Source organism: Simochromis diagramma, unplaced genomic scaffold, assembly GCF_900408965.1.
Source record: "Simochromis diagramma unplaced genomic scaffold, fSimDia1.1 OVJJ01000205.1, whole genome shotgun sequence".
NCBI classification, from domain to species: Eukaryota; Metazoa; Chordata; class Actinopteri; order Cichliformes; family Cichlidae; genus Simochromis; species Simochromis diagramma.
The window spans coordinates 16,597,860-16,612,263 of record NW_024386782.1 but is presented as its reverse complement, the minus strand read 5'-3'; the positions used below and the strand labels follow the sequence as shown (position 1 = coordinate 16,612,263).

The 14,404-nt window shown below is 41.1% G+C and overlaps 1 protein-coding gene across 2 annotated transcripts; it reads right to left on the bottom strand.

Moving 5' to 3' along the window:
* Window positions 1-67: 67 nt before the first annotated feature.
* On the bottom strand, window positions 68-12,326 carry LOC120727802 (discoidin domain-containing receptor 2-like). Of its 2 annotated transcripts, none has more exons than XM_040022324.1 (17): window positions 9,860-12,326; window positions 8,996-9,099; window positions 7,743-7,845; window positions 5,931-6,168; window positions 5,432-5,579; window positions 5,197-5,299; window positions 4,889-5,096; window positions 4,175-4,415; window positions 3,992-4,057; window positions 3,440-3,576; window positions 2,761-2,971; window positions 2,449-2,672; window positions 2,066-2,193; window positions 1,760-1,975; window positions 1,435-1,669; window positions 1,024-1,173; window positions 68-869 (listed from the first exon to the last, which is right to left on the bottom strand). In XM_040022324.1, the coding sequence occupies exons 1-17, from the start codon at window positions 9,922-9,924 to the stop codon at window positions 735-737; spliced, it is 2,712 nt and encodes a 903-aa protein (XP_039878258.1). In that variant the 5' UTR covers window positions 9,925-12,326; the 3' UTR covers window positions 68-734. The 2 variants fall into 2 exon arrangements, with proteins under 2 accessions (XP_039878258.1, XP_039878256.1); XM_040022322.1 differs by having other exon boundaries at window positions 8,996-9,088.
* Window positions 12,327-14,404: the final 2,078 nt, after the last annotated feature.

Sequence of the window (14,404 nt, the reverse complement as noted above, 5' to 3'; positions counted from 1 at the left end):
ACAAACAGCTGGCCAATCAGATTTCACTACAGAGAGCGAGGTGGTCCAAAACGATTAAAGAGCGCAACGGTTGAGAGTACAGCTGTGTTAGCAACCCCAGCAGGCTAAAAAGTATCAAACTTATCGTATATTAAAAACCAAACATACAAACGAAGGATAATAATAGCATTTCTTCTTTATTTACAGGTATCCTTGGTCCAACAGACGTTAAAACGTTGTTCTTTGCTATTTCCCCCACTATGTACAATAAATTCATTTCTGAAAAAGGACATAAACATGTTTATAAAAAATCTACATCAGCTTCTGCATACGAAAGCACAATCTCATCAGGAAAACGTTTTCCCTCATGACAAAATTCAAATATAAAAGACAAAAACACAAAACAGTGCTCACATAATAAATGTGCAATAGGATTAGATATATGATGGAAAAGAAAAGGGAGGGGGATATTATTGCATAAATAGACAGCATAACAAATCATAAGAAAATAATAAATACACAGAGGTCTGAATGCACTGTATGAATAGAACTATCTGCATTATATCTACAATAGGAGGCTATATTTAAGTGTAGTCTGTACCTTCACATATCTCTCCATTTAGAGCATAATTTTTGAGAAGCAGGCATTGACAAAAAAGTGAATATTTTATGGGTCTGACTCCAAATAAATGAATCTAAACCAAAGGAAGCAACCGAGACCCTGCACAGCACAGTGGAACGATACATCTCCTCTGCTACGCCAGGCTCTCTAACAGCTGAGCGTGTATCTCCTGAAAGCTCGGCCGCTGCTTGGCGTTTCTCCTCCAGCAGCTTAGCATGAGATCCTTGTAAATTCTGTCAGGACAACAGGGAGGCTTCGGCAGGTACACCTGGTAGGATGAAGCACAATACTCTCAATACAGTATTATGAGTATTATAAGTGTTACAAGACACATCTACATACATATCTGAGAACTATTACATCCTAAAATCCTCCACAGTGGCACTCAGGAGGACTGTCAGGTACAGTGGTGTGAAGCTCACCTGTTTGCCCTGTTCCCTGAAGAACTCTCCTGTGTTTTCAATGACCTGCTCGTCAGAGAGCTGGGAGTACGGCTGCTCCTTACACAGAGTGAGAATTTCCCACAGAGTCACCCCGAAGGCCCACACGTCACTAGCCATAGTGAACTTACCCTGAGGAAAAAAAAGATCATAGACAGATTGGTATAAATTTAAAGCTTAAAAATTCTAAATTAAAATGTATAAAATATTTAAAATTGATCTGCTGTCACCTCTGTATAGAACTTATACTAACCTTTTAAATATATGTGGATTAGCAATAATCGTAGAACAATAAAAAACCCAATAAAACTGTAGTGGAATGTCAGATTTCCCTTAGTCTATAAATAACGGATAAATGGAGGCGATAATGTCCCAAATCCATAGATTACTCACTAGTAGGATGCTCTCCCATGACATCCAGCGAATGGGCAGTACAGCTCGGCCCTGGATCCGGTAGTAGCCCCCTCTATAAAGGTTCCGACTCATGCCGAAATCAGCGATCTTTATGGTGTATTTCTTACCCACCAGGCAGTTGCGGGTTGCCAGATCACGGTGGACAAAGTTAAGAGAGGACAAATACTTCATACCAGATGCAATCTGCACTGCCATGCCGATCAGCGTGGTGTAACTAAGAGAGAGAAAATACATAGTGTGAGCCAAGTGGCTCTTTGTGTCATTTCCCTGATGATCATTTCAATTACATGTGAATTACACCTACCTGACTATGCTCTTCCCCTCCGTCTCCTCTTGTTCGATCTCATCTTCATCAGCGGCCTTTAGTCTGAGATTGCAGAGGAACTGGTTTAGGTCACCATTTTCCATGTACTCAGTGATCATGCACAGAGGATCTGTGTCCACACACACTGCCAGCAGACGGACGATGTTGGGGTCCCTCAGACGAGACATGATTCGGATCTCCTTCAGGAAGTCATTCCTGCAGAACGACAGGGTTACGTAATCTACAACTTGACTGGCAACTGAATGAAAAGCCGTACCAGTACATCTCTGTAAAAGTTTCTTTTACCTTGCGTTCTTGTTGGCATCTTCCCGCAGTGTTTTAACAGCAACAAGCAGAGGGGACTCATTGTTTCCCTCTATGGACAAATCCTCACCCAAAAAGTCCTGCATGCCCTCTGCCTCGCACAAGTGGACCTGTTTAGAGGAGCACTTTGTCAGTTCATCATCCACTTGGCATCCCTCGAAACCATCTGTTTAATACCACTAAGTGTTTCCTATCTGTCAGCATGTAGTGATTTCATAGTCTGCTGCTTTTACCAGGCAGCAAGCGCTGTCATTGCATTTTATAAATGATAGCTATAAAGTTACAATAGCATAATGGCGGTGAAGAGAAAATGAGTTTAAAGCCCTTAAAGCATCTCCAGCAAACATTAGAGCTACTGGGCATACTTCTCCAAACTGGCCCTCTCCCAGTTTCTCCTTGAAGGTGAGCTTCTGTCTGGGGAACTCCCTCATGGATGAATCTGTGCCAGCAAAGAAATTCATGTTGACAGCTGTGATGGAGTAGATGCTGCTGTCCGAAGACTCCTGCAGACTGATGATATCTGCCTCAGCGTAGTGGGGGGCACCATCGGAGCCTCCGGCTGCAAAGGCTCTGCAGGGGGTACTCGATTCTTATTTGGAAAAGAAAAGACGGAGGATGGGACGTGTCGCTGTAGCTGACCTCCAAAGATGTTCACTTATTTCCTTTAGACAGCTTACCGAGGCGTTCAGTGGACTGAGAAAACTCGGGCAGTTTCCGGATGAGACGTGAGGGCTCCTGGTAGTCGGCACAGAGGGGGAAGATTCTTTCATAGGTGGAGTTGGAGGTCGACCCACTCTCACTGGAGAGAGACGAGTGGTGGAAGGAGAAGGCCCGTGTCTGGATGGCGAGACGAGCCGTGAGCTCGTCATCCAGCATGCGACGAGATGCCTGAAGATGCAAGAGAGAAGCAGTTGGTATCTGCGGTGTTTTTACAACGTGAAAGTCTTGAGAGGTTTTGCAGGACATCAGTGTTGTCATGTGATGATATAAGAAGAAACTGACATGGAGGGAAAGGAAAGCTCTGGTGCTTTTGATAATGACGTCTTTTTTTCATACAATATCTGTAGCCACAAAACCCCCAAAGAAACCCAAAAGAAACGTAGCAGTGAAAATGCTGATTTGAGTATAGATCACCTTATCGCCTTCTTGAGTCTACTTCTTGTTTACCTTTGTTCTATATTTTTAAAATTTGGGAACAAATTTAAGTTTGCCAACTAATTATGAATGCTGTTTTTGTGCATCCAGGGTTCAGTGCACACGTCACACCATATAATCAGTTGTGGATGTTGAATCATTACTGTAACTTCAAATAACTAAAATTGATTAAATGATTTTAAAATAAAAAATTTTTCTCACCTTCTCCAGCATCTTTTGCCAGACCTGTCGCCACAGGATAATGACAATGATGGCCAATAGGATGGCTATAATGGCCACCAAGCAGCCAATCAGGATCCTTGTATTGCTGTCATCCACTTTATGTGTAGGATCATCCCCTAACAAACCACATTAGAGTTGGATGTTGACATGAATTTAATGTAATTCATTACGGTTCAAATTCTAAAATAATTAAATTTTTTCAAACATAATGCTTTTGTTTCATTATATTTTATAAGAAACCGGCCATTTATTCTAATAATAATCAGTAATTCTTGCTATTATCAGCAGGGGGCAGTGTTGAGCCAGGAGAAATTTAGGTCATGCAACCTTTTAAAGCATTAGAAGTCCAACCACATCTAAAATAAGGTGCATTACACGATCAAGGAAATATAAAAACAGATTTTTACATGAAATCAAAATCAAACAGTAACAACACATTTATGTCTTCTTCTATCTCATATTTTACCCTATAATCAAAAATGAAAACAGTGACTTAAATAAGAAAATATCAGAAGAGGTTTGGCTGCTCACCTGGTAATATTTTTGTCGGGTGTCCATGCTTGCGAGGAGCCATTGATGTATTGTACACTGCTGAGCCTGTAATTGAAAGAAATAAAGGTGGTGGGACACGGCACATGCTCCCTTTAGATTATTGAATTAAAGTCTCTAAAGCAAAGGCTACACCTGATCTTTGCTTTTCTTTTTTCCTTTTACCTGACTGGAAGGCCACCTCACTGAACAGCATCCAAAGGTCACTGAAGTGGAAGCGGCATTTAATGGTGCTGGCTGTGCGGTCCCCGAGGGGCACCGTGATAAAACGAGCGCTTTGGCTCACACGATCAACAGCAGGCCTGAAGGTCACCGGGTCTGCCTCCCACTCTGATCCTGACCGAAAGTAACAAGTAACCTGCCTGAACATCCTCACCCCTCGGCTAAACATGTTGTTGCAGTGAACCTGCGAAGGTGAGATGTGGAAGTATAAGAAAAGCATGATTAAAGTACTTAAATAGTCTGTTATTATTCTGCAGCCCTTACCGACCTGGCAGTTCTCTCTGTCTCTCTCTTTTTTTTTTTACTTAAAAGTGCTCAAAATAGTCAGAGCCCGACTGAGATGATGGTGCAGGAGAAGGTGTAGCCATGACTAATCTGTCTAGCTGTGCAGTAGCAGAAATATCATTCATCTTACATCTCTGATCTCTTGCCACGGCACTTATCCACGAAGATCAGGCTAATTATACAGAAAATGTAATTTTTTTTCTTCCTCCAGCAAGGCTGTCCTGTTCTTTTTTTAATGCCCCAATAAATTTTACAGCAGCTGTAGAAGGTGGGTGCTTGCCCAGCATAGTGCAGAATAGCTCAATTCAGCAAAGTGTTAGCTCTACAATTTCATGCCGCTCGCTTAAAATACCCCCTGCGCTGACTTCTTACCTTCATGGACGAGAAGTTTCGCACATGGTCGAACTCAAAGATCATCTCCACGTAACCTCTGGGGAAGCTCCTGTTGTTCCACCCTACATAGTCATAGCCAGGCCAAAAGTTGTAGCTGTGGCTGTGGAGAAAGTCGTCCAGACCCCAGGTGCCATCGGTCAGCTGGCCGAGCCCTTTCGTCAGCCTTGAGGAAGGATTTATGGTTGAGCTGAAGATAGAAATAGGGGTTTTTTAAGGTTTGCACATATGCACATTTTTAAAATGCACAAATGTTGTTTTAGTTCAAAGAAAGTTTGTTAAACTCAGACCTTTCAGCTGATGCTCCATCGTACACAGAGTCATTGAAGAAGACATCCAGGCCTCTGTAGATCATTTGGTGTCCATCTGGAATGCTGTAGGACATCAGGCCATCTAAAGCAGGCAGGTCAAAGAGAACACGCAGCTGATTCAGTGTTTGCTCACATCATATTACTATATAAAGTGTAATGTAAAATATATCGTTTGGTTGAAGTTTCATGTTCCACTCTGAGTGTCATGACTAACCGAGCCATTCACAGCCGTAGAGCTCCACTCTCATACACACGATCATGGAGTGGTCGGTCACGGGCATAAAGCGGACAAAACGGGCAATGATGGGAGGCTCCAGGTCCTTCAGGACCACGTCATATGCATTACTGTTGCCTTCGATGATCTGGCAGAGGTGAGGAAAGATGTCTCATTTCCCACAAATACTCAAGTTGTTCGTGTTTCCCCATTTATAATAGTAAACAAGCACCTTTTACAATGCTTTTGAAACATGTTGCTAGCATTCAGTTAGAAGTGAACATTTGAAATATTAAAAACAAATGCTCATATATAGTATTTGATCTGTTAACATTTGATAAAAGATAAGATTTAAATGATTTTCAAATATACACAGTAGCTCAATTTTTCACTATCATGGACAATGTTAAACAAATTAAGATGATAAATAGCAGATTAGTATCACGTGTACACCTTATTTGAATCAGAAGAACACATCTTTACATCTTTACACGCTCACCTGCCTTCCCTTTCTGTCATGCCAGCCCACCCAGCTGCTGCCGTCACGGCTGTACTTGATCCTGTATCGCTGGGCAAACTCATTACCCATGCCGTCGGCGTGCCGACCTTGGGTGCCCACGAGCGTGATGAAGTGCAGCGAGCGCAGGTCCACCTGGAGATACTCTTTGAGGCCGTCCGGCTCTGACATGATGTCAGGACACCAAGCCCCGTCACCGTCTCCGTTGTCAAAGTCAAGTCTGACGGTGAACAGGAAAATAAATGGAAGAGTCGGTACAGGAAACCGAGGTCACAGAGTTCAGGTACACAAACACAGGGTAGAGAAGAAAAGACATAAAGCGAGGAAAAAGGTTACAAGATACGAACAGAGGAAAAAGCAGTGAGGAATAATGAAATTATATCCTATGTACCTGATTTTTCCTGTCTGAAAGAAATCATGTTTGCACACTTCCTGTTATTCCATGTTACCACTGAACACATTGTTAAAAGGCTCTAATTAGTTCACTAGTACATGATAGATAGACTAATCAGCCATAATTACTTTGTAGGGATTGTGATGCATTAGGCAGCAAATGAAGACTCAGTTGAAACTCATATTTTGGAAGCAGGAAAAGGGATCTAGGTGATATTGGATTGTAGCTTTGCCAGAACAAATACTCATACGCAGTGTTGCTTTGGTTTGGCAGCCGGTGAACCTGCAACAGAGCCTTGGATGCCCAGGGTTATACTTTGGGATCAAAGGCTGGTGTTAGTAACAGCAATAGAGCTACTGCAGTGCTGGCAACGACTGAACTACGTCGCATACCATAAGCCACAGATCAGCCAGAGTACCCATGTAGACCCTACAACAGACAGTGAGTGCCAGAACCGGGCCATGAAGCAACCTGGAAAGAGAACTCATCTAATGAATGATGTTTTATTTTACATCACGCGGAAAGCCACGTGCATGCGTGTGTGTTGTTTACCAAGGGAAGAGATGGAAGCAGGGTACACTATGGGAACGGAGCCAGCCAGTGAAGCCAGCAAAGTTTTGCCATGAAACCTTGGGCCCCTGCTTTGATCTGGATGTTGCTTTCACACGTGAGATGCACGCTCATTCACTGCAGTGGCATTCGCTCATTTCCAAACAACATTGGAAAAAAAAATACTCAGCAGGGATTTGAAGAACATGGCAAAGAGTGTGGACTTCAAATCCCCTTGATCTCATTTCAAATAGATGTGATGAAGAATCAAATCTCAATGGAGACTTGATTTAAACCACTTAAAGAATCTGCTGCGAATAGACTGGAGCCTGATCCCACAGCACACCTCACACCAGGTCAGTACTACTACTACTGCTAATAATAGTGGTTGATTGCAGCATGCTACTTAAACATGCTTGCTGAAAGATGAAAGTATATTTTCTTAGGCTGAGTGAGATCATCTTATGAGAAAGAAAGTATTCTAAATATGTGCTATAACACTATTTACCCCTTACCCTCAACACAAGCCTGTTTGTGTCACTGCTCAGGAGCTTTGGGACGTTAAAAGATGAACTTCTATCATGAAATATATCAGCAATTCAACAAATACAAATCCATCTGGTGAATAACTTTAAATGTTTTGAGTAAAAGATAAACCAATTTAAAACAAAACTTGCTATGTTGGTTCAGACACAAAGTCTACGGTGCCTTTTTACTAAAAGAAAGCAGCATTTAAGTTTAGGAAATTTCTTCAAATATAAAGAAACTGAGTTTAGGGATTATCCCTGACAAACTATAATCTCTACATCTAATGAGAGGAAGGAAAGTGGAGTATAAGAGCACAAACATGCCTTCCAAATCTTGCAGCGGTGGACTCAGACCAGTGGCTGGAAGCAGAGATGTCCTCATCCTGAATCTGCCCACCGGTCATACCAAGAGGATAGCGGCACATTTCTACAAGCACACGAAGCACACATACACATAAATGTCTGACGCGTTCTTTCATATGTGCGATATGGTTAAAGTCTTTCCACATATGAGGGTAATATAAGGTTACTTTTACATAAAATCAATTTTTAAGCATTTTCTGGACTTTGAGTAGTTGACTGTAAGGTGGTCACAGCTCATCCCTTCCCCCTCTAGCCCTCTTCCTGCAGCCCTGCAAAGGCCTCTAAAGCCAAACAGAAGCGTCACTGTGTAGGTGCCAGTCTAAGCAAAATGAGAAGGGAGTGGTATTAGAGCTGCCCACTCTTCATTTTTCATCTTTTAAAATAATTTCTAGCATGAGAAACGCTTGAGTTTGAAAAGCCTGACTCCCTTTGTTCTTATGTTGTGCGTGTGGCGACGGGTTGACAAGCAGTGAAAAGAGATTACAGTCCTGCGTTGATACAAGTAAGACGCCATAACTGTAGAGTCAGTTGAGGGAGCAGAGTGTCAGTGTTTACTTCCCACCATCTCGACTTATATTTGAGTTTTAGTTAGAGCTCCGGCGAAATCCCTCACTCGGATTTTTAGAGAGCGGGCAAACAAGCGAGCCTTTGACTGTGAAAATATTCTAGGGAGGAAAGTGAAATGAGTTCATATGTGTAAGGGAGTGTGTTAGTAGGTGTGTGTAGGTGTGTGTGTGTGTGCATTACCTACAACTACGCCTACAAATTTTCTAACTTTTTTTTTCCACGAATTCTCCCCCTTGCCTGTGAAAGGTCTGCCTGTTTTGAAGATGTTTGCTTTCTTGACCAACAGCTAAACTGTACACACACACACACACACACACACACACACACACACACACACACACACACACACACACACACACACACACACACACGCTTGCCTTCTGAGCCCACCCACCTCAACCTGCTTCCCTCCTCTCCATCTTGTCAACATGCTTGTCCCTCAGGAATATGAAATAGTTATTTTAAGCTTGAATATAACATATCCATACATCTGACTCTTACACTGCTTTGATCACACAATGAAGAAAATTAAAAAAGCACTCTGATTGGCTCATGCAGTCATGGCCACTGTTTCCAACTTAACTTAATAAAGATAAAGAGCGGGTATTTGTCAGCGTAGTGCCAGCAGGGTAAAGATAAACGTCTACCTGGGTTGACTTGAGATCTCACAGTGACAGCCTGCAGGAGAACGAAGGCGATCAATTTAACCTCCATGATCTTCAGTTTCACCTCACGGACGCCTGAAAGGAAGCTTGTGAAATCAGATAAACCAGTGTAAATTACTGTGTTACTTTTTCAAATATCCTCTCTGCAAATTCTCCTCAGCAAAGTCTGGGACTTGTAATTACATTTTGGATGTTTGGGATGAATTCAAAGGTTTCATTTACCACAACAGCATGTGCACAGAGATGCACGGTGGCATAATTTGCAACTCTGCCGTTACAAATTGCTCTATAATAGGAGACTATTAAAAGCCACAGCAACAAATTCCCACACAGACCTCTCTGTAACCCAGAGTCCTGCTCTTTCCCACGACAGTACGTAGTGCCTGTATTTTATTTACCCTGTATGGACCACGTGAAGACGCGTGTCAGTGTCTGCTCAGAAACTGCACTCAATGTCACTGATGTGAAGCGTTAACCAAAATTTTTACAGTGGCAAAAATGCAGCAGGGCTTCTTTCAGACATAAATGTGAACGGAAATGTAAAAAAACTGAATTTAATACACTGCGTAACACCAATGAAGTGAATCCCTGAGAGCCCTCATTCCAGTAGAGGCGTTTTTATAATCAGTGAGTAACTTTACAGTAACTGATTCCTTACTGAGTATCAGCCAGTTGCTACTTTTACTTGAACATAAGATTAATTAGTGAATGTCTTCCTTCATGTTGTCTCTCACTAAACTTAGGCAAGCTGACACTAAATTCCCTCAATGTCTACGTGGACATTTGAGTTAATAGCCACATATGTAAAAAAAGAAAAAAATAGAAAAAAATATACGTTTGACTTACTTTTGAACTTCAAAACAAACCGTTTTTCTCGGGAAATATTCCACATCTGTTGTGCGCCGATGCATTCAGGACCACAAGTTTGTGACCTCTGCCTCTGAAGGACTTCTTTCTGGAATAGCAAAGAGAGGGGAAAGGAGAGAGAGGAGAGGAAGAGACGCAGAAGGAAAGAGAGAGCGAGAGGAAACGAAGGCTGATGTAAGAGTCCTACTGGCCCGAGAAAAGAAAGAGAGAAAATAACACGCTTTGGGATTTTGAGGTGAGGCCAAAATCCCAGAATTCCACCTGATCCGCAAATGGCTTCAATTATGGTGTATAGAGGCAGCTGAGAGCTGCAGTGGCAGCTTTCACCAAGAGCTGCTGACAGAAACAGGCTGGTGGTCATTTTCATGTGAAGATAAATTAGAACTGAAGGAGACGTGATGTTTGAGTAGGAAAAAAAACCCTCAAACTGCTCTTACATTTAAATGGACCATGCTCTGTGTGTGTGTGTGTGTGTGTGTGTGCGTGCACGCACGTGTGTGTACTTACAGGTAAGGATTAGAAATTGGCCTTCTTTGCTAACAGTTTCATATGAAAGCCCAGAAGCATCCAGACAAACTTTTGTTGCTGTTGCATTCGTTATGCTCAGCTATTGCAAGTTTAGCATTGCTTTTTGCATGTTTTATCTTCAGTTGCAACAGCCAGGCATAAAGCTCCTATTTAAAAATGTTTGGAAAGCCAACCAGCTCTGGGTTTACATTCATGTTTAGCATATGCTAGCATTTAGGGGTTTTATGCTGAGCTAAAGTACTTTGATATTGATTTTTAACTAGGATTTCTTGCAGCTTAATTTGGCCTGTGCAAAGCAGTCATCAGCATAAAAACATCACTTATGTTGAAAAACTCAAGCAAACAAATTAACTCCATAAATCACTGTGTGACTATTATGCACAGAATATAATTAAAACTAGAGCACAAAAACAGAACAATCAGAATCGTTCCTGTATTCAGCACTGCTTAAAACATATTCAGAATTTGGGTAATTTAGCCTGGTAGGCTGACATATCTTACATTAAGATATATTTTGGTCTTTTATTCTACCTTTGACAAGCTTGGGATGTGAACGCTCTCTATCCGAGCTCCAATTTTAGTTTTTGGCTGGACGTCATTGTTTCCTCATCTCTTACTGACCATTTCTTTCTCACCACGTGGAGCGAGATTTTTAATAGACGCTCCTATGGTATAGATTTCATTACATCGCCTCATTCTTGTGTTCTGTACTTTACCTGAGTATTTTTTTTTTTACTCGATACATTTTTAAACAGCTATCTGTACTTTCAATTTCTTACATTTTCAAAACAGGTTTGTTACTTTAATTTAACACATTTGAGGGGAGTTATCATTTCATGCCACTGCGAGCCTTCAAACAGCATTAAAGCAACATTAAATTGTAACACATGAAAGGCAATCCTAATAGTGTATCAATCACATACAAAGAGATGAAAGCGCCAAAACCATATGATGTATGGCATCATGCAGTCATGAGTTAAAGTGTGCCAGCTTTTTAAAAATTTTTTTTAACCAAATGTACTGAAGTAGCAGTGACTCAGTGGATTCCAGCATGTAAATGTGGTCAAGATGTTCAGCTGAGCATCATAACCGAGAAAAAGTTGAATTATAAGTCACTTTTAACATGTCGTGGTTGTTGGTCCCAGACAACTTTTACTGTTACCACTAGGTGGCACTATAACAATTACCTGAATCATGAAATAATTGCTAGAAAATGTTTTTTGAAAATAGTGTTTAGTGAACCTCCTGGCGAATAAAAAAAATAAAAAAGAATCAAATATTTACATGCACATATACGTTTTAAGTTGTATCATATTTCCCTTTTCACACATACTTGTCCTTGTATATATATATATATATATATATATATGTTTATTTTAATATTTATCTATCAATATCTTTGTTTTTAGACTTCATTTTATATGAGTGTTTGATGTTTGTTGTATATTAGTTGCTATGACAACTCAATTTCCCTATGGGATTAATAAAGTCTCTCTGATTCTGATTTCCTAAATCAGGCTTTTTTGGGGGGGAATATATTCCTTAAAAGTGTACTATGCAGTTTATTTCAGTTTTTTGGTGGGAAAGAAAAATCACACTGATGACGTAGAAGCCTCAAAAACTCATGTATGAAATATGATGCACTAGAGAAGTTTGATCCAGACTGGATAGTGTATGTGTGAAAGATAGCAAATTAAAATTTCATGGCAAATGATCAAAATGATCCTGCGGACACACGCTTCAGTGAAACCTCAAAAGCTTTGCCATTTATATTCACCAGCGTCTTTGGTTTAGATTGAAATGTGAAGTTGATTTGATAAAATCCCAAGGAGGATTTTGAAAAGGTACAACATCAGCAAATCTCCAAAATGGCACAGTAAAGTAAAAATGGTGGACTTCCTGTCATGTTTGGATCATAGGTCTCATTGACCTTTCGTACATCGTGGGTTGTTGGACCTCTGTAAGAAATTTCATTCAAATAGCTCAGTCTGTGTGCTGGTTCATACTTTCATAGGTGATGCTGTGGAGCCATTTCGTCCTCTCCATACGTGAATTTTCACCAGGCCTGACATGTGGGCAAAATTTCATGCGCTTTCAAGTGTCTTCAGACCCTCAAAAAGGCGATTCATTTGCCCAAGTAATGATAATAAGGAGAGCAGATACAATTTGGGCTTCACACTTTTAGTGCTCGGGCCCTAAAAAACCCTCACAGGGCTATGATCTTAGTAACTAGTTGCTAGCTCCATCAAGTATATCTCACGTGTTCCTTTCATGAGTCAAAGCACATTGTTCTGTTTGACAGGCTTTCAGTGTGGAACTTGACCATGATGGGGTCACAGGGCTTGAGCTATTCTTCAGGAAGCGAGTGAGAGAGGGAATAAAAGATGGAAACACTGCCGACTGCCTCAGGTATCCATGGATACATGACGCACAGCGATGGCTCATGGAGCTACTCACATCTGTAGGAGGGCACAAATATCACCCAGATGGTGCATTTAATCGGAACGAATAATGACTAATGCAATGATGCACTGGAAAAAAACAGGTGAGGAATATTTGTACTTTATCTTTTCTGATTCTGGTTCTTAGTGATGAGCTAAGGTATCGCAGGTGTTTGAGCTACATGCTAACATGCTCAAAACTCATTTTAAAAGCTCAACTGTTTTCCTTTGATACACTTATTTCACATCACAACAGAGAAACGTGGCAATGCAAAGATTCACTGCATGTGGTTGGAGTACTAGAACAAATTGTAAACATTAAGCAGGTAATGTATACATTTCAGCCACTGGAACAAAGACTGTACACAAAAGATGCTTTTGGAGCTGAAAAGAGAAGCCAGTGCAAAAAAGCCTTAAATTCACATTCCTAATAACATCCAACAGGGTGAACTCTGAAAGAAGTGCAAAAAAAGTCCTTTCTCTTATAAATGTGAGAAAATGACGTCACTATTTAATACTAAACAGTCACAGTAAATAGATGCTAAAGCAGCATTAGGGTGAGGCTACCCTGTGATTGGCATGTAAAAACTTTTGGTTCTCCCTCAGATCTACCTCTTGCTTCTGGTTGGCTGATTAAAGTACAACAAAGCTGGCCCAAATGTCTGACTACAAGTCCAAAAACAAGTAGACTGTGACCTCAAGGGACGAATGCTCTGGAGGAATTTTTATTGCTCAGTATTCTTCCTGTGGGGAGCATAAATGTAGTGAAATTCGTGGCAGTCCATCCAGCAACATTTAACTCACAAACTACAAAATAAAAGTGAGTCTAACTTGCAAAACTTTCTGTTGCTTACTAAATTCAGAGTCACAGGGGTGGAAAGCCTATCACAGCCGTTATGGGGTGAGAGCCTGGATGGATTACCAATCAGTAGTTGTCAATATCGAGGAAACGTGAATTCCTATAACAAATTATGGTGTTCAGTTTTTGAAACTCTCAGATATTTCACTGAATGCGTTAAAGCTTTGTTGGCAGTGTTATTGAGATACTTCAATCTGGGCTCATATTTTCATTCCAGTCTGTCTCAAAAGACCAAAACTAAAGGATAAATACAACACTGCACACAAAGTAAAACTGCTTTTCAATCCATTTCACCTGCAGAGTTCAGAGAAAGGGACTGAAAGGATTCAGAAGGGGTGTGTGTGAACAGAATAACACTGCCTGCAGACCATTTTTTCTTTACAGTATAATCAACCAAATGAAAGTAGAGACCAAATCCTGGAGGCCACCCACTATCTGTGTCAGCAGCAGCTGCACTACCGGAGCTGCAGGGTAACGTGGCAGGATGTGGGAGGGTAATGGCTAACGTTATTCATATTTTCTACCTTATCTGCTTACATCAAGCTGCTTCTGTCTGCAGTGTGCTTAATGGGAGCTGACCCTGTTTAACGACCACAGCTGGTGTGTCTCTAACGATAATAGGGGGCCATCGGCCTCACGAAGGACCACATCTCATTTTCTCAAGCATTTGGAAATACTAACGAGGAAAACATTTCT